Source organism: Stegodyphus dumicola, chromosome 3, assembly GCF_044657685.1.
Source record: "Stegodyphus dumicola isolate Sdum_Otavi_A_Nest chromosome 3, ASM4465768v1".
Classification (NCBI taxonomy): Eukaryota; Metazoa; Arthropoda; class Arachnida; order Araneae; family Eresidae; genus Stegodyphus; species Stegodyphus dumicola.
The window spans coordinates 234,156,769-234,182,090 of record NC_140770.1 but is presented as its reverse complement, the minus strand read 5'-3'; the positions used below and the strand labels follow the sequence as shown (position 1 = coordinate 234,182,090).

General features: G+C 31.3%; 1 protein-coding gene across 5 annotated transcripts in view; it reads right to left on the bottom strand.

The window, feature by feature from the left end:
• mv (lysosomal-trafficking regulator mauve) overlaps positions 1-25,322 on the bottom strand; it is a 284,054-nt gene that overhangs the window by 198,751 nt on the left and 59,981 nt on the right. For all 5 annotated transcript variants that reach the window (XM_085813916.1, XM_085813918.1, XM_085813920.1 and 2 more), the window contains exons 10-11: positions 17,152-17,360; positions 1,454-1,520 (exon numbers count right to left, since the gene is read on the bottom strand). In XM_085813916.1, coding sequence (XP_085670042.1) covers positions 1,454-1,520; positions 17,152-17,360 — 276 coding nt within the window. The remainder of the gene's footprint in view (positions 1-1,453; positions 1,521-17,151; positions 17,361-25,322) is intronic.

Sequence of the window (25,322 nt, the reverse complement as noted above, 5' to 3'; positions counted from 1 at the left end):
CAAAATTCACAGTGACGGTACATGGATCGGCATAAATTAGAAAAGACGTCAGACATGTCTAGCACATGTCCACAGGAACAGACCAGTGAGTAACAAGATGTTCTGCAGATGTGATGGGATTCTTGTACATGAGGCTTTTAATACGACCCTAAAAGATGAAATCCAAGCAGGTTAAATCAGGAGAACATGGTGGCCAGGGAACTGGTCTGGCACGTCCTATCCAATGCTGGTCATAGACTGTGTCCAGGCGATTTCTGATGTTCCGGCTGAAGTGAGCTGAGGTTCCAATTCATCTGCGAACAGCTGGAGGAACATGCTGTACGTGTAGCCAGTTAAACAACTAGGTAAAATGTACAGTTCGACTAAGATATTATGCACAAACATAAATGGAAAATCTTTCTTGGTAGGCATGTGTTATTGTGCCATGTGGGCTATCATGAGCCCAGAGGTGAGAATTATGGATGTTAAATGTACCCAACCACATGTACGTGTGTGGCCAGTTAAACAACTAGGTAAAATGTACAGTCCGACTAAGCTATTGTGCACAATGCCTGCACAAACATTAATTAAAAACCTTTCTTGGTAGGCCATGTGTTACTGAGCCATGTGGGTTATCATGAGCCCAGAGGTGAGAATTATAGATGTTAAACATACCCAATCACATAAAGGTAGCCTCATCAGTAAATAAAACATCTGCAAAAAAGTTTGATTGCCTGAAGTCTGCCATAGGTATTAACAGGCAAAGTTGAAACGTGGAAGATAATAGTCAGAGGTCATCGCTTGCACTCTCTGCAAATGAAGTAGATGCATTCTGTTTTCACACAAAACAGTCATCAAAACAGTTGCATGGCTCACACCTAATGCACATCGTACAGGTCTTGAGCTTGATGAAGGATTATCCCCTACAGTGTTTAGTATTCTTTCTTCCACTGCAGGAATTCTGCGATATCTTCCAATACCAGTATCAAGCCTGGATGCATAAAGCGATCCACTTGTGCTTAATTCCCAATGAAGAAACTCAAATGTTCTACGATCCAGTTGAATCCTATATGGGAATCACTCCTTGTACATCCTTTGAGCAGCTAATCCATTTCCTTGTGCAGCCCCATACACGAAATGAATGTTGACAAGCTCTGCATCAGTGTTACAATGCCTGCTGCTCAAGATCCATGCAGAAAATGAAGAATTCAGCTAGCACAGTACTTTTATATGCCGCACTTATCAGTACTCTCTACTGGCTCAACATGGCATTACCGCACACACATTCCTATATGAAATCTGCTTATTTAGGTTCCTCTACCTGACTTTACATTTTTGACGTTTAGTTTTTGAACCACCCTGTATATAAAATACTTCAAGATTTAAGATTAACTATTTTTTCCCTTAAAGATATCAGCTATTTAATCAATTTTTAGCAGAATAAATAGCAGTAACCTTTAATATTTATACATACCTTCATTATTTTTATTGGGCATTTCTAATGAATATGCGAAGCTTTCCAGCAACATTGATGGAATCCCCTAAAAGAATTTCAACAATTTCACATACAGTCTAAATACAGATACAATAATAAATAATTGTAAGAAGTGAAACTTATCATAATAACCCCTAACATGACTACATATGAAAATGTCCAGCATTCCTGAGGGCGGGGATGCTATCTGAAAACTTTAAAAAAATATATTTAAAAAAATAGGCTTAAAAAGAAAGTGTAATCTCATCTTAACATTCAGATTTTAATTTTAAACTTGAAACAGTTTTAAGTAAAAGAATTTCAATAGAGCTCCTAATTCAAGAATAATTCTTCCAGAAATCAGAAAGATAGAACATAAAATCATATTTAAAATAAGCTGTTTGAAATATCAAAGCAAAATGATGGAGGAGAGAAGTTGCTACAATATCATTTCAAAATAAATTCATATGTGGAGACTTTCATGCTATTTAATAAAGAAAAAATACAATTACTCAAGCTATGCTGCATTTACACAGTGAATTGCACTGACAATTTTTATTTTGGTAACACATGAAATCTGCGTACTTAAAGCAATAGATACCTCTTAAAGATATTTAATAACAGCACTGAAATTTGCCAATAATCATGTTTTCTAAGACAATTATCTCCACAGAAGAATAATATCATATAAGGCTGTAGAACTTGGAAAATGTTTTATTGTATTACTGTACACAAATATCAGCTGTAAAAAATTATTTTTAAGACAATTTAAAGTAAAGGAATAATTATTTTACAAAATTTATAAAACTTTGTTCAACTTACATCAAATAGAATTAATTAACAAAATTAAAATAAAAAAAAAAAAACTTTTTAACAGCTTCCAAATGTTATGGTACAAATGCATGCTCTACAGAACTATCTAAGAACTATTGCCTTAATGTATACTCTGAAATCTTTTGCTGGCAACCTGTTGTGTAACATCCTTTAAAGCAGTTTTAACAGCTTTGTTTCAGAGAAATCTTTCTTACTCAACAAAACCTTCATTCACAGTCAGGAACAAATGACGATCTGTGGTGATCATAATGGAAAAGTTGCAAGATCTTCCAATGTTTTGCATAAAACCATTAACTGTAATTAAACATGGTATTTCAGGCCTTTGAATCAAACATCAGCTGTAAAATATAGAAACCTTCATCCTCTCCAAGAAGAGATGAAAAAAAAATTACTTGTAGTTTGTGACAATAATTCGATAATTGAAGTTATTTTCAAATGAAAAAGTACTGTTCATTCTACAAGATGCTATCAGCCAACAAAGACTGCTATCTGTTTCTTTCAACCTCGCATTATAAAAAAATAGTTACTTGATTATGGCAAAACACATAAAATGATTATATATCTGTCAAATACATCTGATTCTTAGAAGCATCCACTTTGCAGGGCCTACTTTTATTCTTGAATAAAATTTATATATTAAAGTTTTTTCACAAACAGAATGTTCTTAAAATAAACTAGCAGCATGAATTTTTAATTTTATTTATATTTTAAATTTATAATATATTTAAATTTACAATTAAGGTAAATTTTAAAAATAAGCTATTTATTACTAAATTAAATGGTTATTTTGAAGTCAGTTAGATACACAGCAATATAAAATCAATTAAGTTTGAGATCAAAATGCTAAATTTTTCATTAAAAAAACATTCATGGTACTAATTCTTTGACAAAAATATTAGACCACATTTTTTGTGAACCAAGAATTTTAGACAACACTAATTAGGAGAAAGTGATTAAACCATCAGTAATTAATTTTGAAATCTCCTAACATTCTATGCCAAAATGGATTCTGTCTGCTTTCAAAGTGCAAAGTGGCCTAATTCAATAACAGTTATAAATTAGGGATGCCACAGCCCATTTACAGATGAAATAAACAAAAATTCAGTGCAACTCTAAAGCAAAAATTCAGTGAAGCAGGTATCCTCAAATTTTACGAACATTTCCCTACAGAGTTTCCAGAAAGAAGCAGATTTGCATCACACACAACTTCTGTTTGGCAGTACATTTCAGTGTGAACAGCATTTTTCACTTAAGGAAAGGAACATGATCAAGATTCCAACAAGATCCAGGTTAACTGACATTCACCTGAACTCTGTTCTGAAAGTTGACAGAGCATGCAGCATGTCTTTCGACATTTGAAAATTGACAAGGAAAAGATGCTAGGTATTGGTAAGGACACAATGTGTATCTCTGTCTACTATCCAGACTTCCTTACATTTTTTAAGTAACAACAGTATTAGGTAAGATTTTTATGTTATCAGGACTTGTATGTCTTTTTATCTGCTTTGGAAACATAATGTGTCCTGAATAGAAACAGGGAGCTTACTCAAGCTATGTTCAAATATGTGTGGAATAGACAACACCAGCAGAAAGGGTTGACGTTACCCTTTGTTCTCTATAAGATTACATGTGCTCCCGCACTTCGGGATACAGAGACCAACCACTTGTGGTCTGAACGTAAAAATATAAAACTACTAACTAAAATTTTAAATAAGAGCTAACTTTGAATTACTTTACAAATGCCTAACACTAAGACTGGTCTTTTAAAAGATTGCATATGTAGTACGCAAACTGCCAAAACTATAATACATTTTAAATATCAAGAGGACTAAACCTCTGGCCTTAAAGGCAAGCAGCAGCTGATTGAAAACTCGCGTGTAATGCAGTGGCAAGACGGCTCACTTTCTCCCTCTCTTTCTTTCTCTTGGCAAAAAGCCACAACTTAAATACTTGGATGTTAGCAAGTACAATTTGCATAAACAAGTTAACACATTTAATTCTGAACAGAAGTCGAAAATAAGAAGTGATAGTAAAGTTTTAAAATAATCGTTAGTAAAACTTAAGATCCTTACAATGTATGTATTCAGTTTTTCACTCACTACATCATTAAGTAAGAAAATGGCTTTTTGTTTCTTCTGTCTGCACTATTTGGCCTACTTGAGATACTGAGTTTAACATGCATGCTATACATGCTACATGCAGTTGAAGAAAGCTGTTTCTTAATCATTTTAGATACATTATGATAATTAGCTGCATTTATTTTTACCAGGTTATTTCTGATGTTTTGTTACTAGCTTTTTAAAGTGACCATGTTGATCGGCTGCAAAAATTTGAAGATTAGCAGCCAAACTCAGTAAAATCAATTGCAGATTTTTAACGTGCAACAAATCAGATTTTCAGACCATTTCATTTAAATGTGAAATCATCAACTCAGCATTCCTTTTTTGTTATAAAATTTTTACCATTTTGAATTTATAATCAATTACAAAAGATAAAGTAATTTTATATATATGTATTATATAATATATATAACGTTCCGCATATTCTCTTTCTTACTCTTTTTAGATCAAGTGATGTCAGTCTTTCGTTAATAATTTTGCCTCTAAATTGTTGACTATTTTTAACTTTCTATCAACTTCAAAAGAAGCAATAAGTTTTTTCATCCCCTCATTTATTTTTTCAAACCTTTTTATTACTATTATTATAGTTACTATTAATTTTTTTTTTTCTAAATTGTTATCCTTATTCAACTTACCACCAAACTAAAAAAGAAGTAAGGCCTAAAAGAAGTATAAATTTTTACATATTGAACAAAAGTGCAAAAATGACCGCTACATAAAATTATTTATTGGAAAACAATGTATTTCAAGATGTAATGTAAAAAATTTCAAAGGGGTGGAAAAGATTTTCATGCAGCAATTGTTTTTATTGCTATAGGTAGCTTTTCCTTACTGCTTTGCATTTTGATGTTTGGGCTGAAAAGTTAACTTACAGCAGATGATACAACAAGCAATTAAATATGGGTTAAAATAGAGCAATTAATTAAAATAACTTATAAAAAAAGGTTACCTTTCTAAAAAATTTTATTTATTTATTTATCTGCCATTTTACATGAATTTAATGAATTTTCTGTTAACAATATCAGTGATTTAAAAGCAACCTATTGTAAACTGTTCAGAATGAAGCATTTTTATTTTCCATGCACCTGATAAAATTAACTAGTTTCAAAATTTAATCAACAGACTCAGCTATTTAAAAGCAATATATTGCCACTTCCTGAAATAAACTATTTTTATCTACCAAGTGCCAGTGTGCCCTCTGTGCTGCTTGGATGCAATTGCACTGTGCTCTTTCTATTGCAATAATATTTAAAAATGTAAATGTTCTGGAAATAGGCACAATTAGAGTGCCAACTGATTGTGGCCACAAATGTCAATTTAAATAAAAATGGAATTTAATCTGCCTTGACTGCCAAGTTTTTTAGTCACTATGAATTTTACATTTTAAGATTCTACACAATCAGAATTCTTCCTCTTCAGTCAGAATTCTTCTCCTTCAAAATCTACATTCTATGCCAAACAACACTGCTACATTTCAGTGTTCCTTCATTCTAATTTTGTTTTTATTTTACACACACACAAACATATATATATACATTTTTCAATCTGATTCATTTAAATAAAAATACATTTAATTCATTGATACATATAATTTTTTTATCACTTTCATTTTTAAAAATTTATAAAACATTTTTCTAACACCATACAGTACATAGCTGATACAAAGTCCTTACTTTTTATTTTTATGCATTTCATAGTGTGTTCATAGTATGTATGTATTCATTTTTATGTATTTCTATGCAATGAGGTGTTTATGGCTTTTAAAGAAATTATATCATGAGCTACATTATTCACTAAAGCTAATTGTAAAATTTCTATCGCATTTAACATCTAGAATGGCTAGACTGAAACTAGTAACTAAATTAGTGTAATAAAAAAAGCAGTATTCTGACATCATATAGCACATATAATAGGGTTAGAAATATGGTACATATATTTCTAACACCATATAATATCAATGATACACAGGAAGGGACAGTTTTATACCTCTTGTTCTACACTGGGCCAACTGATGAAATTAAAAATGCATTTTTCATGTCTCGAAAGAATTACTCGACTCGGAATATAAATTAGGTTCATATATAGTACTGTTCTAATGTATCCATTTTGATATAAAATCAGACTTTATCTGAAATGACATGTTAACTTTTTTCCATATCTTGATCCTATGACTCAAACGATGCCTAAAATTTTGTAAAATCTGAGGAGAAATTTAGAAATAAATTTTAAAAAATCTATCTTGCCACATCTTTTTCAATTTGTGCCAAGCATAATTCACTAGGTGAAATTCTTAATTTATGGTAACCTATTTCATTTTCCCATTCATTGTGCAGAACAAAAAAAAAGATGCCTCATTTATTCTTTCAAATAATTTCCTTTATATTATATTTCTTAATCATAAATGTTATTTTTAGATAATTTCTTCCTTCTCAGAATTTCAGTTGAATTGTTTGAGTTACACAGTTGAATTATATTTCTTCAAATAATTACTTTAAAAATTTCCATTTACTCATTCGAATTGTATATTTTAAGCATATTTATTAGCATAAATTTCCAAGAATTTGGTTTTATTTATTTCAATTGTCTTTCTTTCAAAATAACACTTTGTGAACCAGACAATGATGCATTTGGAAACTGTATGTATTGAAAGAGAAAATATAGTAAAGCAAGTTAATACATCTTTCAATCGAGCATTCAAGAAAAGACATATAAATGAGAAAGACATATAATTGACATTTTAATTTAGGATAAGCTGCATGAATTATTTTGTACAGTTTTATCATTGTACACCTTGTACCAAAAAAGGGGGGCAGTACTATACCTCCCATTCTACTGGACTGATTGTCGAAATTTAATTTGCGTTTTCCATGTCCTGAAAGCGTGACTTAGGATATATATTAGATTTGCATGTAGCATTATTCTAACATAGGTATTTGGGAACAAAATCATACTTCTTAAATAACATACCAATGTTTTTCCATATTTCGATTTGACAACTCAAATTATACCAAAGTGTCAAGTTTTGTAAAAATTGCACAAGTAGTTGTTAAAAAATTAGCTCTCAAAATTTTTGCTCCTCCATGTAGGGATTGCAATGCCGGTATACTAGGATACCGAATACAGGTATTTTGAGCCATTTGTACAATTTTGTAATACCGGTATTCCTAAGTTTAAAGTTTAAATACCGACTTTTCGGTATTTACTAGAAATTTTTAAAATTGTTCCCACTATATGCTAAGGGGTCACCAACATAGCAAAATAGTATATGTTTTTGATTTTATGCCTCCCTAATGGGGGAAATTAATTAGACTGTGAATGCAAAGTTACAGCATACAGTTTAGAGAAGTGATACAATATACGAGTCATCCAAGAAGGCAGGCCAAAAATGTCCTGTCCTATTACAGCTCAGAGCAATACTGCACACACATAGGATTAATAGTCTGATATTCGTGTCTGTGAAAACAAGGTTGTAGTGTGAAGGAAAGTATGCAATATTTTGAAAAAATTCGGTATTTTTTAAATTGGTGAGTTTGTTATTCACATTGTATTTGCATATCATACATTAGGATTCAAAACATTTTTCACATTTATTATATACTCATAATTAATAAACCCATAATAATGAATAACATTAAAGAACATAAAAATCTTTGATAATACTTTGGTTTCGCTTCATTATTTACATGATGAAAAGAATATGGTGCCACAATGTAAAAAAAGTTCAAGAGTTATTAAAGTGCATGGAAGAAGTACAAGCAGACTCCATACACATTTAAAAATGAAACATAATATAAATTCTTTAAAAAGGAAAAAATTTAATTGCGATGAAGATACTAATTTAAGCACAGTTTCTAAGCCCAAGCCATCATAGATTTTAGATTATTTCGAAAAAAAAAAAAAGATAATTTGGATGAAATTATAAGTAAAATAACAGCTTTAGACAGTTTGCCATTTCGAGTGTTCGCAATTCTACTGAATTAAGAAAATCACTATCCGCCAGAGAGGTTTTAAAAATCTACCAATATTGATTAACACTATAAGAAGAACCATTAGAAAGTACAGTAACTGTGTTCGCAATTCTTTGAAACACGAATACAATTAAAAGTACAGTATTTGATGGCATATAAGACGTACTTTTTTTCTAAATTTGGTCTCAGAAAAGTTACCTGTGTCTTGTACGTGAAGGACACAGGTTAACTTTCAATACGGAATGCTATTTTTAGCCCGGATAAAGGTCTAGACACACATAACTTTTTCTACATCTGCATAATTATTTTGCGCATGCATGAAATATCTGTTGCCAAAAAGCGGCAAAGCTTGAAGCTGATGTCGAAGTTAGAACAGGTTTGACGGTCACATTACGTCTATGGAGCCTTTCCTTCTTTACATAGACTTTCTTTGACTCAGCCCACACATGTGTCAGTATCGGTGCTACTCTGTATAAATGTGTCGGTATTGTTGCTTAAAACTATTTGTTTTAAAAAAATAACCTGGAAAATGTGACTAAAGGAAACAAGAGATTAAGCTATACAATTCAGTATAAACTAGGAGTGTTAAATTACGTCAAAGTGCATGGAAACAGAGCAGCAGCAAGGCATTTCAGTCCACCAACTACCGAAAAAATGATACGTACTTGGCAACTGCAGGAAGATCAACTGAAGACTGCTAAAAAACAAAAACATAACCTTCAATGCCCAACTTCATCTTGGCCTGAACTTAAAAATGCCGTAAAAATGTGGGTGATAGATAAGAGGAAATCTGGGATAAATGTTTCAACCAAAATGATAATCAATGAGGCCAAAAGATTTGCAGAAAAACATGGGAATCAGAACTTTTCAGGGTCTGAGGGTTGGTGCTACAGGTTCATGAAAAGGCAAGGCTTATCAATACGCACAAAAACAACTATTGCACAGAAAATGGCAGCAGATTATGAAGAAAAAATACTAGCATTTCATAGGTTTGTTATAAATGCACGCAAGAAAATTTCTTTTGAGCTCGGTCAAATAGGAATGGATGAAATTCCACGCACATTTGATGTACCATCCAACAAGACTGTGAGTATTAAAGGGTCTATATCAATAACCATAAAAACCACAGGTCATGAAAAAACCTGATATACGGTAGTTCTAACATGTTGTGCTGATGGCACAAGACTATCACCGTTTTTCGTATTCAAAAGAAAAACTCATCCGAAAGAAAAACTTCCAAAAGGTGTAATTGTTTATGTTCATCCGAAAGGCTGGATGGACAAAGCTGGAATGAAACTGTGGTTACAGAATGTATGGCCGAGGCGACCTGGTGGACTCTTAAGAAAACCCTCTCTTTTGGTTTTGAATCAGTTTAGCGCCCATAGAAGTGAAACCATAAATAATAAAGCGAGAGAATTAAAAACCCAGATAGCTGTTATTCCTGGTGGACTGACTAGCCAATTGCAGCCTTTAGCTGTATCGGTGAATAAGCCATTTAAGGAAAAATTGCGAGAACGATTGAACAAGTGGATAGAAGAGCCACAACACACCCTCAGGTAGAATGAAGCGGCCCTCTATTTAACAAGTATGCGAGTCGGTAAAAAGATCTTGGGAGGACGTAAAGGCTGAAGTAATTGTTAAGTCCTTTCAGAAGTGCAGAATCAGTAATGCTCTTGACGGAACAGAAGACGCGCATTATTCGAAGGTGATACTAGCGATGACGGAAACAGTAGTGATGACGATATTGTCGTTTTCGATGATGATAGTGAAAAGGATTTTTATGGTTTTGAAGGTGATTAAAATCTAATTTCATGATAGGCTGCGTTCTCCTTGAATCTGTGTTTTTTGTTGTTTCTGCTTTATTTTGTTTGATTGCTTGTCGTTCATTCATTATTGAAATTTACATATCATGTTCAAAATAGCTTGCCGTTTGTTAATTTTCCTTAATAAAAATATGCTTGGTAACTATATTCAATGATTGCTTATTTGGCTTTTACGAAACATGAGAACTTAAAGAGACCACATTAAGTTATTGCGGTACAGAGCTTTCGCACAGATTATTAAACCTTTTTTTTCCTTGTGTGTGGCCTTCTAAATAAGGGTGCATCTTCTATGCCGCCAAATACGGTAAATGGTGAAAAATTTAGTCTTACATTCGATAAATGGACAAGTGTAAGAAATAGACATATTCATTAAGAAAACTTTCTTTGGAATATAGGACTTGCACATGTCTTGGGAAGTATGCCAGCTGAAAAATGTGTGGAAGTGAATAAATTTAAGTTACAAAAACAGGATTATCCCTAACAGAAGATATTGTATCCATACAAACTGATGGAGCAACGGTTATGAAAAAAAGTTGGAAAGCTGATTGGTGCAAATCAGCAATTGTGCTATGCTCATGGTATTCAATTAGGAGTATTAGATGTATTATACCAAAACAGTAAAGAACAGAAGAACTCAAATACTGTGGATATAGAATTTTCTGATTCCGACTTTGAAGAGAATGATACTGACAATGAAGATAATGACAAATGAAATATTAACTCATCAAGAATTGCTTCCTATAATTAATAAAGTTTGAAAAATTGTTAAGATATTTAAATGTTCCAAACAAAAAATGCCTTATTACAAAAATATATACTAACTGAAAATAAAACAGAACATATGTTAATATCAGATTCTAAAACACGTTGAAACAGTTTACTCCTAACAATGGAATGATTTTTGAAACTGAAAAATCCAACCAAAAAACAGTACTAGACTGAAACCTGAAAATTAATTTTTCTGATAGTGAATCGACTTAACATCCAAAACTGTATCAGCTCTACTTCCAATAAAACTGGATGTGGAGGCATTATGTCAGAGCGTTCTAATTTATTAACAGCTAATACAACAATAAATTTCATGTTGCAGTCACTGAAAGAACAGCACACATCATTATCTGAAGAATTATGTATAATTATAATGGTTTTAAAAATGAAAATGGAAAAGAAAAAAAGAGACTAACCAAATCAAATTTGATAAAGTTTACAGTAAATTTTCTTAAAATTTTTTACCCACAACATTACGAAATTCTAGATTAAGTTCGAATCAAATTGATAATAAAAAAAAATGAGGTGCATAGCCTGGAGGGTTTTACATAAATTTAATTATTAAAACTTAATTATAATACTATATACATAATATAGGCTAAAATGCCTAAATCAAATATCAATGCTTAAAAAGTAAGAAGTGAATAGTTCCATTAAATGAATCTAATAATCCAATTATGCTGCGCAATGCCGTTCGAAATCTATCCTCAAGAAGACTAACTCCTCAAATTCAAAATGTTTTGCAAGTCATGTATTCAGAAGGGGAAGCGTTAAGTAAGCCAATAGATGGACTTCTAACGCCATCTCTTGGCGATATCAAGGAATATTCCTCAACACACTTTCCACCTGAACTCTGACAAAATCTCATCTAACTGAGTTATACATACAAGAATGTACATAAATCAAAATTCTCCACATTCAGAAAAATTAGATACAGTTATCAAAGATGATGATGACACTAATGTCGAGATATCGATAGTGAAAAAGAATTGTCTCTTGAACAAAAATTAGAATCAGCGATAACTAAAAAAACTTCAACAAACCAAAATATAATACAGAAATCAGTTATATCCAAAACCATCTGACGAGAGAAATCGATCTATTTGAAGATGAGGGATTTAGAGGTACAAACTTGGAAAAATTATATTGTGCATTGCTAACAGTACCACTAACTAGCATAGATTCTGAAAGAGCATTTTCGACAGCAGGTAATTTTTGCACAAAATTATGTTCCAGGATTAATGACAGTACAATTGATGCATTATGTTTTTCAAGATCACATTTCAATAGTGTACTACAGACTGAATAGTGATATTTACACTTTGTTGTGATTTAAATACATAACATCGCCTTCACACAAAAGTAAAGAAACAAGGAATATCTCCTTGTTTCTTACCAGGAGAACATTTGTTAGTTAGGAATTTAAGTATGGAAGAACATAAAAAGAAAGGACATGCAGGTGTACAATATATACTGAATACCTTAAGGGAAAGGTTTTGGTTGTTATCTGGCAGAAGAACTGTACGTTCTATTTTGAGTAAATGCATTACTTGCAAGAGATATTCTGCTGTACCTGTTGACCACATATCAGCCCCACCGCCAATAGAGCGAGTAAATGATTCAGCAGTATTTCAAGTCATGGGTATAAACCTTTGTGGTCCTTTATTGTTGAGAAACAAAGAAAAGGCATGGATTTGTGTTTTTACATACGCCATTTATACAGCGGTCCATTTGGAGTTGCTGACTTCTCTATCTACAGAAGTGTTTCTTCAGGCTTTTCATCGGTTAGTGTCGTGAAGAGGTAAACCCACAACTGTGTACAGTGATAATGGAACTAATTTTGTAGGAGCTTCAAATGCATTCAAATTAATAGATTTTGAACAAATTAATCGGCAAGTAGCCAATGAGTGAATAACATGGAAGTTTATTCCCCCTGGTGCTCCATGGTGGGGTGGTTGGTGGAATGTCTTATCAGAATGATGAAGCAAGTCCTTAAAAAGGTTCTTAAACATGCTTGTTTAAATTATGAAGAAATGTACACAATACTGTGTGACTGTGAAGTGATTCTTAATGACCGACCATTGACAGTAATTCCTCCTGATCCTGAATTTAAAACTTTAACTCCTGCCGACTTTTTAAAAGAAATTAGAACTAGTAGTTTGTGGGATATAAAATACGGTATTAAATCAAGTAATTTACAAAAAAGATTTCAGTATATTCAAACTGTACGAGAAGCATTTAAAAATAGGTTTCGTAAAGAATATTTGGGAATTCTCAAGGTTTCGCATAAAAGAGCTGAAAGGAAAGTTACTATTAAATTGGATGATATTGGTTTGATCGGTAGTAGTGACAAAAGACTTTTTTGGCAACTTGGTCATGTCATAGAACTACTTCCAGGACCTGATGGAATAAATCGGCTTGTACGAGTAAAGACATGAAATGGAATTTTGCTTAGAGCAGTTCAAACTTTGTATCCTTTAGAGGTAACGCAAAATGATGTACCTGTGAAGCTGCAGAATGAAAAACAAGAGCCGTGGTCTGAACTTAAACTCAGCATAGATGATAAATCTGTGAGACTTGTAACACGATCTGGTAGAACTGTAACTCCGCCAGACAGACTAGCATATTAAGGCTCTTTAGCATTGTTTTACTTTGTTGTGAAAGTTCACTTTTTTTTTTTTTCCCCTTAGGTGGAAAGATGTTAAATATTTTGCATAATAGCCTGTAGTAATGGCAACCGCCGTCAATAAAAGCAGGTGCTTTCCTTGGTAGCGGCGCAGTTCATTTTCAGTTCGAGCCAGAGTAGACCTGCCCGGGGGAGAAGCCAGGAGATGATAGTTTCCGGTCCCCGTCCTGTTCCGGTTCCCATCCTGTTCTGGTTCCCGTCTTGTTCCGGTTCCTGTCTTGTTCCGGTTCCAGTCCTGTTCGAGTTCCAGTCCGGCCGTTTAAGTCCAAAACATGTAGGAGCTGAAGTCTGAATCCAGCAAAACTAAAATGGAGATATATGCCGAAAGGGCCAGATGGATTTTGTCCTTTTAAAGAAAGTGTTCTTCACCGTGCCAGAATAGCTGACAGTTTAAAGCATTGCCTGGAAATGTTGAATGTTTCCACCTAAGATGTTAAGTTTTCGTTTATGATATTAAGTTTTTCATCATTTTTGAAGTTCTAGTTGAATAAACCTTTAAGTTTTAGACTAGGTTTTGTGTTTTTCAGAAATTTTAGGTTCGAAGTCAGATATTTCACATAGAATTTAACGGGAAAAATCAACAATACTATTGGGTTTTGAGAGCAGTAAAAAATTGCCAAACTATTGTTGATGCCAGTGCTGCCAAAAATAATTGCGGCAACCATAACGCAAGAAAGGAAGTATAACAGTAAATAACTATCCAAGATGGATGTTTTAATTTAGATGAAAAGTTAATTTCATATAACACTTTTTTATTATTATAATTTATATAAAAAAGGCTAAACATGACTGAATGGAAGCATAAGAGTAAATAAATATTTCAGATCATTATTATAATTTATATAAAAATTGTTAAACATAACTGAATGGATGCCTGCATTGCTATTTCACTACCGAGTTATTACTAAAGCATAATTTCATCTCGTTGGTTGTTCAAACATAATTTTCTATAATGAATGATGCCTTTTCTATGAAAAGGTTCTCGGTAAAGTGCAGAATTGCCCATTTATTTGTTTGCCACTTTTTACAAGTGTAAAAACAATTGGATTTTTGTCAATTTTCTTTTACTTTTTAAGTGAAAATAGGTCAATGTGTACATAGATAAAGTCAAGGGTATGCGCATTGCCATTTTTGTGCAATTCTGGGATTTTTTTTTAAGTGAAAATAGGTCGATGTGCACATGGATACCAAGTATGTGCAATTCTTAAAAACGCATCAAGCAATTGGTGATTCTGCACTTTAATCAAAATTCTATTGCAGGCTTTTCATCACGGGCAATTCCCAAATTGTTAAATCCATAGGATATCAAAAAAGGATTTAAAAATTGAACTAGTATTTCAACGGCGTCTTAAGAAATATAGAACTATATAAACTTACACAATCTGAAATCAGGGCATATGCTATATTTGGCGTGCTGTTAAATGGGCATGTTTGCGCCAAATCTAGCAAACACGTTTATTTAACTGCATTTCGCTGTAATTTTTTTACAATCCTCAAAACGGAATAGTACGTCATATTCTTTTAGGAAGACAAAAGCAAAATAATATGACACAATTAATATTTGAGTTAATATCAGTATTGCCAATGCATGTTAAAAAATAGAATAGCACATTAAAAATAACATATAGTTGAGAAATTCTGAAAAAGTGTATAAGCTGCATGCATTTTATTATCTGTTATTATCTGTATCTGTAATTGTTAAACAATAAAGTGCTTTTAAGCTGTGAAAAGTAAAATGCTTGAAAACACTTTCTTCATTTCAGTCCTTTCAAAGCATACTTAAAAGTACTCATTATGTTAAAAAAATTATATTATGATTTCTATTATTTACTAAAGCTTATTGTGAAATTCCTGCTGCATTTAACATATAGAGTGATTGGGCTGAATTAAATAAATTACTAAAATAAAAAAGAAATATTTTTGGTTTGTAATTAAAATCATTAAATACTTTTTACAAAATTATACTAGCTAGACTTATAATAAAAATATACTATTTAAAAAGCGACAACCCAATTATCTGTAATAATTCAATTTTTACATATTACAGTAAACCTGTCGAATGATAAATGGCAGCAGTAACTACTATGACATCTAAACTTGCTTTTCCTAAAATATTTCTATTCATACACAGAATTTTCTGTGCAGTTAATTATTTGCTTTGGTCATGTGAACATTGGTTGTCATGAATTTGAAAACAGAACAAAGAATAGCATTTGCTGTCAAGTGGAAAAGATAGTAATACAGATATTTTGAAATGTGTGCACTGTATACAGAAATCAAGCATTACAACAACATAATGTTCTTCATCGATACGTATGACTTCATGATAGACCTGAAGATACTGACGATGAACCCAGAAATCATCCTTAGCAGTTTCAAATGGATGAGAAAATTGAAAATTTTTCACAATTGTTGTTGAAAAAAAATCACCTCTTTCTTCAAAAGGATTCTAGAAATGTCTTGAACAGTTTTACCTCTTCATTAAAAATTAATAATGTTATATCTTAATAAATTAATAAAATTAGTAATTGAAAAATTAATAAAATTAAAAAATCAAACTATATGAAAGATCTACAAGACTTATTATTTATTTTCAAAGAATTTTTGATACTTTCTGATTCTTAAACATAACTGAATAATTAAAATTCCCCCCCACCAAAATGTCACGAAAGAGCATTCATGAGGCAAAGCACTATGTCAGCACAAAGTGTTTTATGTGGCAACCCCATGCGTGTGCATTGCAAATCTGTTTTGGCTGGTGTGCAATGCCAAAGTTGAATAATGCCAAGTTTGTACAGTTTTTTTGAGTATTTTTTAAACAAAAACAGATTGCTGCGTGCATAGGAAGAACAAACAACAGTGCAAAAAAGAAACTCGGGTATATGCATAGCACTTGTTTGTTTTGGCTAGTGCACAATTTTGAAGTACCAAGTCTATACCAAGTTTCTGCAATTCATTGGTGTGTTTGAATGGAAATAGATTGTTGCGTACATGGGGAGAACAACATCACAAAAAATATTTCTCGAACTCTTTTACAAAAAGTTCACAAATGCCCTCCAAAATTGCCAACAGGATCCCAATGTTTTGGTGGCATTGTGTATAATTAGAAAGTACTAAATTTTTTAGTTTAGGGAACTAGCAGAATTACTTCAGTGATACTATGAATTAATGCATTATGTGAGGTATGTGAGGTGCAAACTCATACACAGTTTTAGCATAAAATATTCAGCACTGCCATTTAAACCGCATCAGTAATTGCTCTAATTACTTATAACACAAATACTTGTATGAAAATATATCAGAAACAAATTCAAAAGTAAAATTTCTCTTAATTATTTTCACTATATATGATATAGTTGAACTCTCACAGCACATTTCATTTCTTAAATAACAGTAAAGCAATAAATAAGTGATGACAAACCTTAATAATTAAAACTCATTTCTTAGCATAAACCACACATTAATTAGAAAATTCAAATAAATTAGATCATATAAATACCTGATTACATAAAATACTTTTATTCACTTCACAGTCACAGCATAATTTAATTAAAATTTGTATCACATGCAATGCTGATGAAGCCCAGTTAGGAACATGTTTGTCCTGGATATGAATAAGGAGCTCAAATAACATTCTTATGACTTCTCCATGCTCAATAACATTTTGCTGAAAAACTCTGTGCTTAGCAGTAATAATACTACTGCAACCTGCCAAATGCAATAAAAACATACTTTTTAAAATAAAATACTAATTTCATGCAATGGAAATTTATAGATAATGTTTTGGTATTATTGTTCTTTCATCATAAAAAGTTATTAAAAATCATTTTAAAGTTTTGTTAAAAGAGCAACAAAATGTATTACAGTCATGAGTAGTAAGATGTTTGTAACATAATTTGTCACAACACTATATAGACATAAATATAAGTTAGTTTTTGGTATGGTACAGAATATCATTTTGCTAGTGATTACACTTACTTTCCTTACAGAAATTAAGAAATGCATCATATTTTAATTAACAATTTTGGAGGACTAAACTAAAAAATACTAACAGAAAATTTTGTATACGAGATATGAAAATAATCCACAATTAAAAAATTTTACACATATCATGATTACAGCTCGTAAAGTCTTTTAGAAACTGGCTTAAAAGGAAAAAATTTTAAAGCATACCAAAAAAAAAAAAAAAGGTCGCTTGTTTGCTAGTATAATACAGGCTTACATATTTATAAAAATGTATATGTCTCAACACAGAATATAAAAACCTGGAAATTGTAACAAAACTATTAAACTATATTTATGAAAAAATATAAGAAGTCAGATTGAAATACACTTTTTAGTAATTAGCAATTGACCTGAAAATCTGAAAATCTACTGAATTTAATAATTGATATCTAGTTTCATAACATAGTACAAAGTCAGATCCAGACCCATCGAGACTTCGGCAGTTCTGGATTTGGGATTTTTCTAATATTAGATCATCAGTTAAAATGACATGTAATAAATGTTGTTGACAAATAATGACATGTTGAAATTATAAAATTGAAAATATGAGTTTATGATAAAATAAAGAATTTACAACCTTAAAAGAATCAATATTTACTTTTAAAAAAATACGCTTTATTAATTATTTCTTTCCATGTAAGATTTTTAAGTTGCTTTGTTTTTCGTGCTATTAATCTCTCTTTATTTCTACAGAGAGACAATTTCTTGCTCTGTTACAAAATTCCAATGTCCAAATCCTGTAATTGTCATGTGTAAAATTCTCACTAAATTATCAATACAAATTTTATATTCTTAATACACAGCCTCTCAGCCATAGTCAGCCTCTCAGCCACAGTCTTCACTATCAGTAGCAATACTTTCTGCATTTGGAACCATACTACAGATTTTGCTGTCCATTAGTTGACTGATGGTATGAATATTTTCATCACAATCAAAAACTTATTATTTTATTTTTTTAAATTTTTTTATTTATTATTATTATTTTATTAGTGTTTATTATTTTTTACAAATTCCATTAATTGGAAAATTTTGCTTTTTCTTTACAATGTCTGAAAACCTTCAATTTCGCGACAATCATCATAAAGTTTAGCTACCATCTGTCATATACTATTCATGAAGTTTCATAAAATTGTTAACTAAAGAAAAGTTGTTCTGCTAAATTTTGTCTTGTTTCTATAGCATGCTGATGAAGTTAAGCTCGAATTACATTAGTTTAGTTGTTTATTATACTTACACCTATTTTCTGTACATGTTTATCTGGTTCACAAATAAATAAATTCCCACATATACTTAAAGCGTAAGCAGGGCTGGGGCTAGAAATTTTGTGGCCTGATGCAGGCTCAGCAAAAGTGTGTCTCTAAGTTCTAAAAACTTTGCTGTCCCTAAATTTCGCATCCCAGTATCCTAGCTAAATTTAAAAATTTTGTCATCCCTTAATTGTTTTACTCAAGTGCTTCCCTAAATTTAAAAAAAAAAATTTGCTTTTAATAAATTCTGCTACTCGTGGCTGCACCAGATCTGACACTGGTCTCATAAATTCTGCCACTCAGTGTGGCTGCACCAGATCTGGCACTGGTCTTTGGCTTATCTGAACAACAAATTACTTATTTTCAATTCAAACAGCACTAAATGTAATTTTTTGTCCTAAGAGTATTGGTTACAAATTTCATTGTTCACAAATGGTAAGAAATTTCTGTTAAATTTCTCTTCATCAACAAACTCAACATTTTCAGTGCAGTTAGCTGAGTTTGTAATCATCACCAAGCTCAAGTCAACATAAAAAGTTACCATGCTCTTCAATATTCAATTACTAATATTTAAGAAAAAATGTTTAGACATTGTTGTGCAAATCACTTCTAAAGCTACTGTTGGATGATGACCATACAGTGATGAAAGCAAAATAATAACTGAAGCTTCGCCAGGTAGACATTAGGAATATAAATTATTCAGCAAGAGTAAAATCAATGATGTTTCAATATACAAAGTTTCAATGTGAGATGCATAACACCAGGTAGGCATTAAGAATATAAATTATTCAGTAAGTGTAAAATCAATGATGTTTCAATATGAGATGCATAACAAGCAAAAAGACAGTTATGGAGCCAAATTATTGATCACACAGATTTATGTTAATAAATAATTGTTTCTTCAGTATGGAAGTATTTTATTTAGACATGAAGTGAAATTAAAAGTTGGGGCTCTCCATGTGTTTTATTATGAAAAATATCACATGTGTAAAGTATACACGTATATGTATAAAGTACACAAATTCGCATGTGTAACGTATACAAGAAAAATTCTGAAGGGAGAAAAAAAAAGGTTGCTGGTGATTTTGAAGATTAGGAATTTAGATCATTCTGGGTATTTGACAACTAGATTTTGGACCTTGTATTGCATTTATAAATAATAAAATAATGTAACAAGCAAAAAGACAGTTATGGAGTTTTGTTTGACATGAAACCAAAACAGTTTGACATAAAAACATTTTTCATAATATTTAAAAAAAAAACTAGTCCATAAAAAAGGCCTGTAAAAAACAGTTTTGAGAGTAGTAAGATTAGCAAAAGGTTTCCAACAAAAAGTGTAGTAAGGTTATTAATGCTCTTACATATTCAAGAATTTTTTCTATTAAAAAATTTTTTTAAATAAAAAACTGACTGCAGGTTAAAATCTTTGATTATTTACTAAAAATTAATGCAGATAATATGAAATTAAATATATACATTTGTTATCGAATATTGAAGAAAAGTCACAAAAACAATAAAAGCTCATTAAAAAAATAAATCAATCGATATAAAAATTGGATGTTTTCTGAAGAAAATGCTGTTGGCCAAAAATATAATAAGCAAAATAGCAGTGGTACCTTTCATTAGCATCATGAGGTTGAAGCAAAAGAAAATATGCCAGATTGAGATCTTTGATGTGACTGTGATAAAGAATCTAAGATAATCAATCTATTAGAATGATTTTAAAGTATCATTTGCCACATGAATTGCAAATGAGAGTCACTGATATACTGAAGGCAGAACAAAGTGAGATAGAAATGTCAAGATTATTCATGTAAGTTCTCCTATGACTGATAAACTTTGAAAAAAGCTCTATGGGTTGGAAGCATTGAAAGACCAAGAGTTACAGCGAGCATTAAAGACCACTATCTGCAGTTATATACACTAAGTGATAGCAACCCAACTACAATCTTCCCTAATCTCATCTTTTGTTGAGTTATATAAGATTTCATGCAGGATGATTGTATGCAAGCAACCAGGCATTTGTATGCTTCTCACTACAGGAAAGGTCCTTATGAAGAGCAAGTCAGCATACTCACTGGTAGCTTATTCTCTTCACAGATGAATCCAAGTTTAGGTAGCAGAAGGATATCATGCATTATCTGATTTCCAGGAAACAAAAAGCTAGCTATCACAGGGTTCGTACACATTTCTGCACAAGGAAATTAAGTACTTTTAAGGACTTTTAAGGGCTATTAATGAAAAAAATTAAGGACCTATGAGCAAATGGAAACTGAATAAATTCAATTAAAATATTATATCCATGTCTGAATGAGAGTAGGATGCATTATTATTAAACATAACTTAATTAACATAATTATTAATAGGTTTGAGAATAAAATTAATTTTATGAAATTTATCAAGTAGCATTAAATAGTATTTTACACTCATAATGACTGGACATATTTGAAAGAAGATAAGTGACATTTTAGTTACGTTTTACTAACAGTAAGCTTTTTTTTTTTATTGTCTAATTTTGTCACATACTTGCTCAGTCTAGAGGTTTAGTAAATAGTAAGTAGATTTTATGTCAAGCAGCATAGGTTAAAATGAGCATTAAAATCATAATCAGCATGATTTATAACAAAAGACTGGCTGTTGTCACCACTCCTACTTGCCTATAGAGAGGCCTGCTGATCAGAACAAACCTGAAAGGCCTGATGTATGTACAGTTAGCAAGTTTCGAAAGTTAGCTGACTTCTGTCTGACGCCGTTAGTGTTATAGCTTCGTGTGGAGCCAGAGGCTGTAACTCAGTTAATATACTTTAAGGTTCTATTAAGCCACTAAAGCATTAGCGGTGATAAGTTGTTTCGCATTAAGTCTCACTAGATGCAAAGAATAAGTTTCACATGAATTTTTATATTTTTGTATTTTACCTTGTAACCACGGTAAAGGTTTAACATGCTGAGCCCGGCACTGAATTTCAATATTGTGACCAAGCGGTGCAATATTGCCAACTTAAATTATTCATAAATTATACAAAAAGGAAGGAGATGCACATAAAGTCCGAAAGTATTGTTCGAAATGTTATGATGACAATTCAAAACTATTTGGATGCAAGACAGCCAAAAATGTTACCAAAATAGTTGTTTCGTATTGCAATATGTGTAAAGCTAAGCCGTATTTTTGTTAGAACATTTCAATAAATTTCATTAAAACTAGATTTGATCACATTTCATTGAGACTATACTTATTTTTTAACTTTAATACCATTTCCCATAGAAATGGGAAAAATTCTTACCATGAAAAAATTAAAAAGACATTTTTAATTAATTACACAGCTATTTTGCTTTTGCTAAAAACTGTCTTGTAAACTGTGCTTTATAGCAATATTCCTTGCTTATTTTTCAGATACAAAAAATTGTATAATATGCGGCTAAAATGGAACTTTTTATCATGACAATGAAAAACAAAAATGCTTTATTTTAATGTTATTTCTTAAATATAATTCCAATACATTACCATTATTTTAATGAAATTTATCAATGTTAGAATGTTCTAAAAAAATCGTCAAAAAATTCCCAGATCTCGGAATTAAAATGTTTCTGTGGGTGTGAAAATAAATTTTATCAAGCTACCATCAGTACTGTGTGTTAGCATAAATTTAGGTATTTTGCATAATGAAACTCGAAAGGCATACGAAACAAACGTGCGCCAAGATATATATTGGCGAAAGAAAGTAAAGTTCGTGAGCAATGCAGTATATTTGACTTTCACCTTAGCTAAGTGGAGTGTATTCGTTTAGTACTTTCTCTTTTCAGGTACTATGTCGAAGTATGTTCCTGTTTCTCTATATTTTATTGCCTAAATAGGTAAGACTGATGATATATAGGACTGATGATGATTCTATGTATGTTATTCTTTTCAATACTTCAGTGTTTTAATGTCTGTGAAGATTATTACTTTTTGTTATGCTCAAGTTAAGCAAAATTATCCTATTTTATTAAATAAAGATTTCGTAGTTAATTTTTTTATCTATGATTCTTTAATGAAAACTGTGCTTGAGGAAACTTACTCATTACGTCTTCAGTGCTAATGCACAACCAACAAAAGATCATGAGACTGAATAGGGTAATTGCCTTGTGGAAATGCTTCTAAAAAAAAAAAAAAAAAAACGAAATTCTAAAATTGAAATTCTGTAATGTTGTAAGATTCCAGGGGCATAAAGTATTAAAACTCTTTGTTGAAAATACTAGTTACAAAGTTTATAAGAATAATTGTAACAAATAATAATGTCTATTCTAAAAGAATCAATTTGTATAGTTAACAGATGAAAATTATTCAGTGTGGAAATTTAAAATAGAACAACTTCTAATAAAAGAAGGTTTAGATGATGTTTTATTCGAAGAAAAACTGGAAACTTACTGATATTTGGTTAAAGAATGATCGTAAAACTAAAACTTTAATATGTCTAAACATTTCGGATTCGCAAATTATCCATGTTTTGCATAGTAAATCTGCAAAAGAAGTTTGGCAGAAGTTAAAATGTGTCCATGAACGTGTAAATTTAACAAACAAGTTATTTCTTCTTACAAAACTATATTCCATTAGATATAATGAAAGTTCTAAAATGCAGGAACATATCAAAGGAGTACTAGAATTGGCTGAAAAGCTGCGTAGTATAGGTAAAGAAATTAAAGAAAATAACTTAATAGCAATATTACTATGTCCTTTACCAAATTCATACAACTCCTTAATAACTGCAATTGAAAGCAAATCGGAAGCTGAAAACTAATAAATGAATAATGTAGATGTGTGGAAACTAAGAAAGTTCAAAAATACGATTCAATTGCTTTAAAAAGTAAAAGTGAAAATAAATCAAAATATGTTACACGATATTGTACTTATTGTAAGAGAAATAACCATATGATAAATGACTGTTTTCATTTAAAACGCAATGCTAGAACTTCCCCAAAAACAGATGTAAATAACAGTAAAGTAAGAAATTATTCTCAAAATTATAAAAGTAATGCATGCCAAATAGCAAATACGCAAAGTGTAAAAAACATAACAAAACTTAAAGAAAATAAGTATCTTAAAAGTATTGAAACTAAAAATTCGCAGATTCAGTTTAATCAAGTTCTAAAAGTGGAAAATAAACATGAAAACACACAAACACAGGAATGGGTTATCGACTCAGGAGCCTCAACTCATATGAAGAGTGATAAGAATTTTTTCTCTCAGTTAAATGACTCTAATAAACAAATATTAACTGTAGCCAATGGTGCTAAATTAAATTCTTATGGTATTGGTGAAGGCTATTTTAAAGTTCAAAACTTAAAGGGTCAGGTTACACAAATAAAATTAGAAAATGTATTGTATGTACCAGGTTTAGATAGTAATTTACTTTACTCTGTTCAATCTGTTACAAATAAAGGTTGCATTGTTACATTTGATAGTAATAAGTGTTACATAAAGCGTACAATATACTCGTAGCCGACGGCAACGCTCAGAAGGTTTATATAAATTGACCGTAAACTCAATTGACGAGAAAGCATACTTAGTTAATGATGTTTCATGTTCTAATATGAACTGTATACTAAAATGGCATCAAAGATTAGGCCACAGAAATATAGATGCCATAAAAACACTTGAGAAAAATGATTTGGCAGACGGCATTAAACTTGGCAAATGCACTCATAGTGTGGAATGTTCTACTTGTGTAAAAGCGAAGCTAACTGAAAAACCTTATCCCAAAACTAGTTTTAGATCTAAAAATCCACTGGATTTAGTGCACACAGATGTGTGTGGGCCAATTGAAGTCAACAGCTTAGGAGGGAAAAGATATTTCACAACTTTCATTGATGACTATTCGTGTTATACTCAAATTTATTTTACTACTTCAAAAGATGAAGTATTCGACAAACTTAAACAGTGTGTTGCATCGACAACAAAAAAATTTAGAAAGAAAATAGAGGTTTTCAGATTCAACAATGGTACAGAATACTGTAACGAAACTACTGAAAATTATTTAAAGAAACTTGGTATTTTCCATCAAACTTCGGTTCCTTACTGTCCGGCACAGAACGGCGTCGCAGAAAGGAAAAATCACTCTTTAATAAAAATGACAAAAGCTATGCTAATAAACTATAAATTACCGAAAGGATTCTGGGCTGAAGCAGTAGCTACTGCCACATATCTTCAAAATAGGTTACCAACTAAAGCCACAGATATAACACCATATGAATTGTGGAATGGTAGAAAACCAAACTTAAGTCACTTACGAGTAAGTTTTGGCTGTAAAGCATTTTATTATGTGAACAAACAAAAACAGCGTAAATTCAACAACAAAGCTAAAGAAGGAATATTCATAGGATACGATTTACGAAGTAAGAGATACAGGATTTATGTAGGTAGAAGGAAAATAATAGTAAGTAG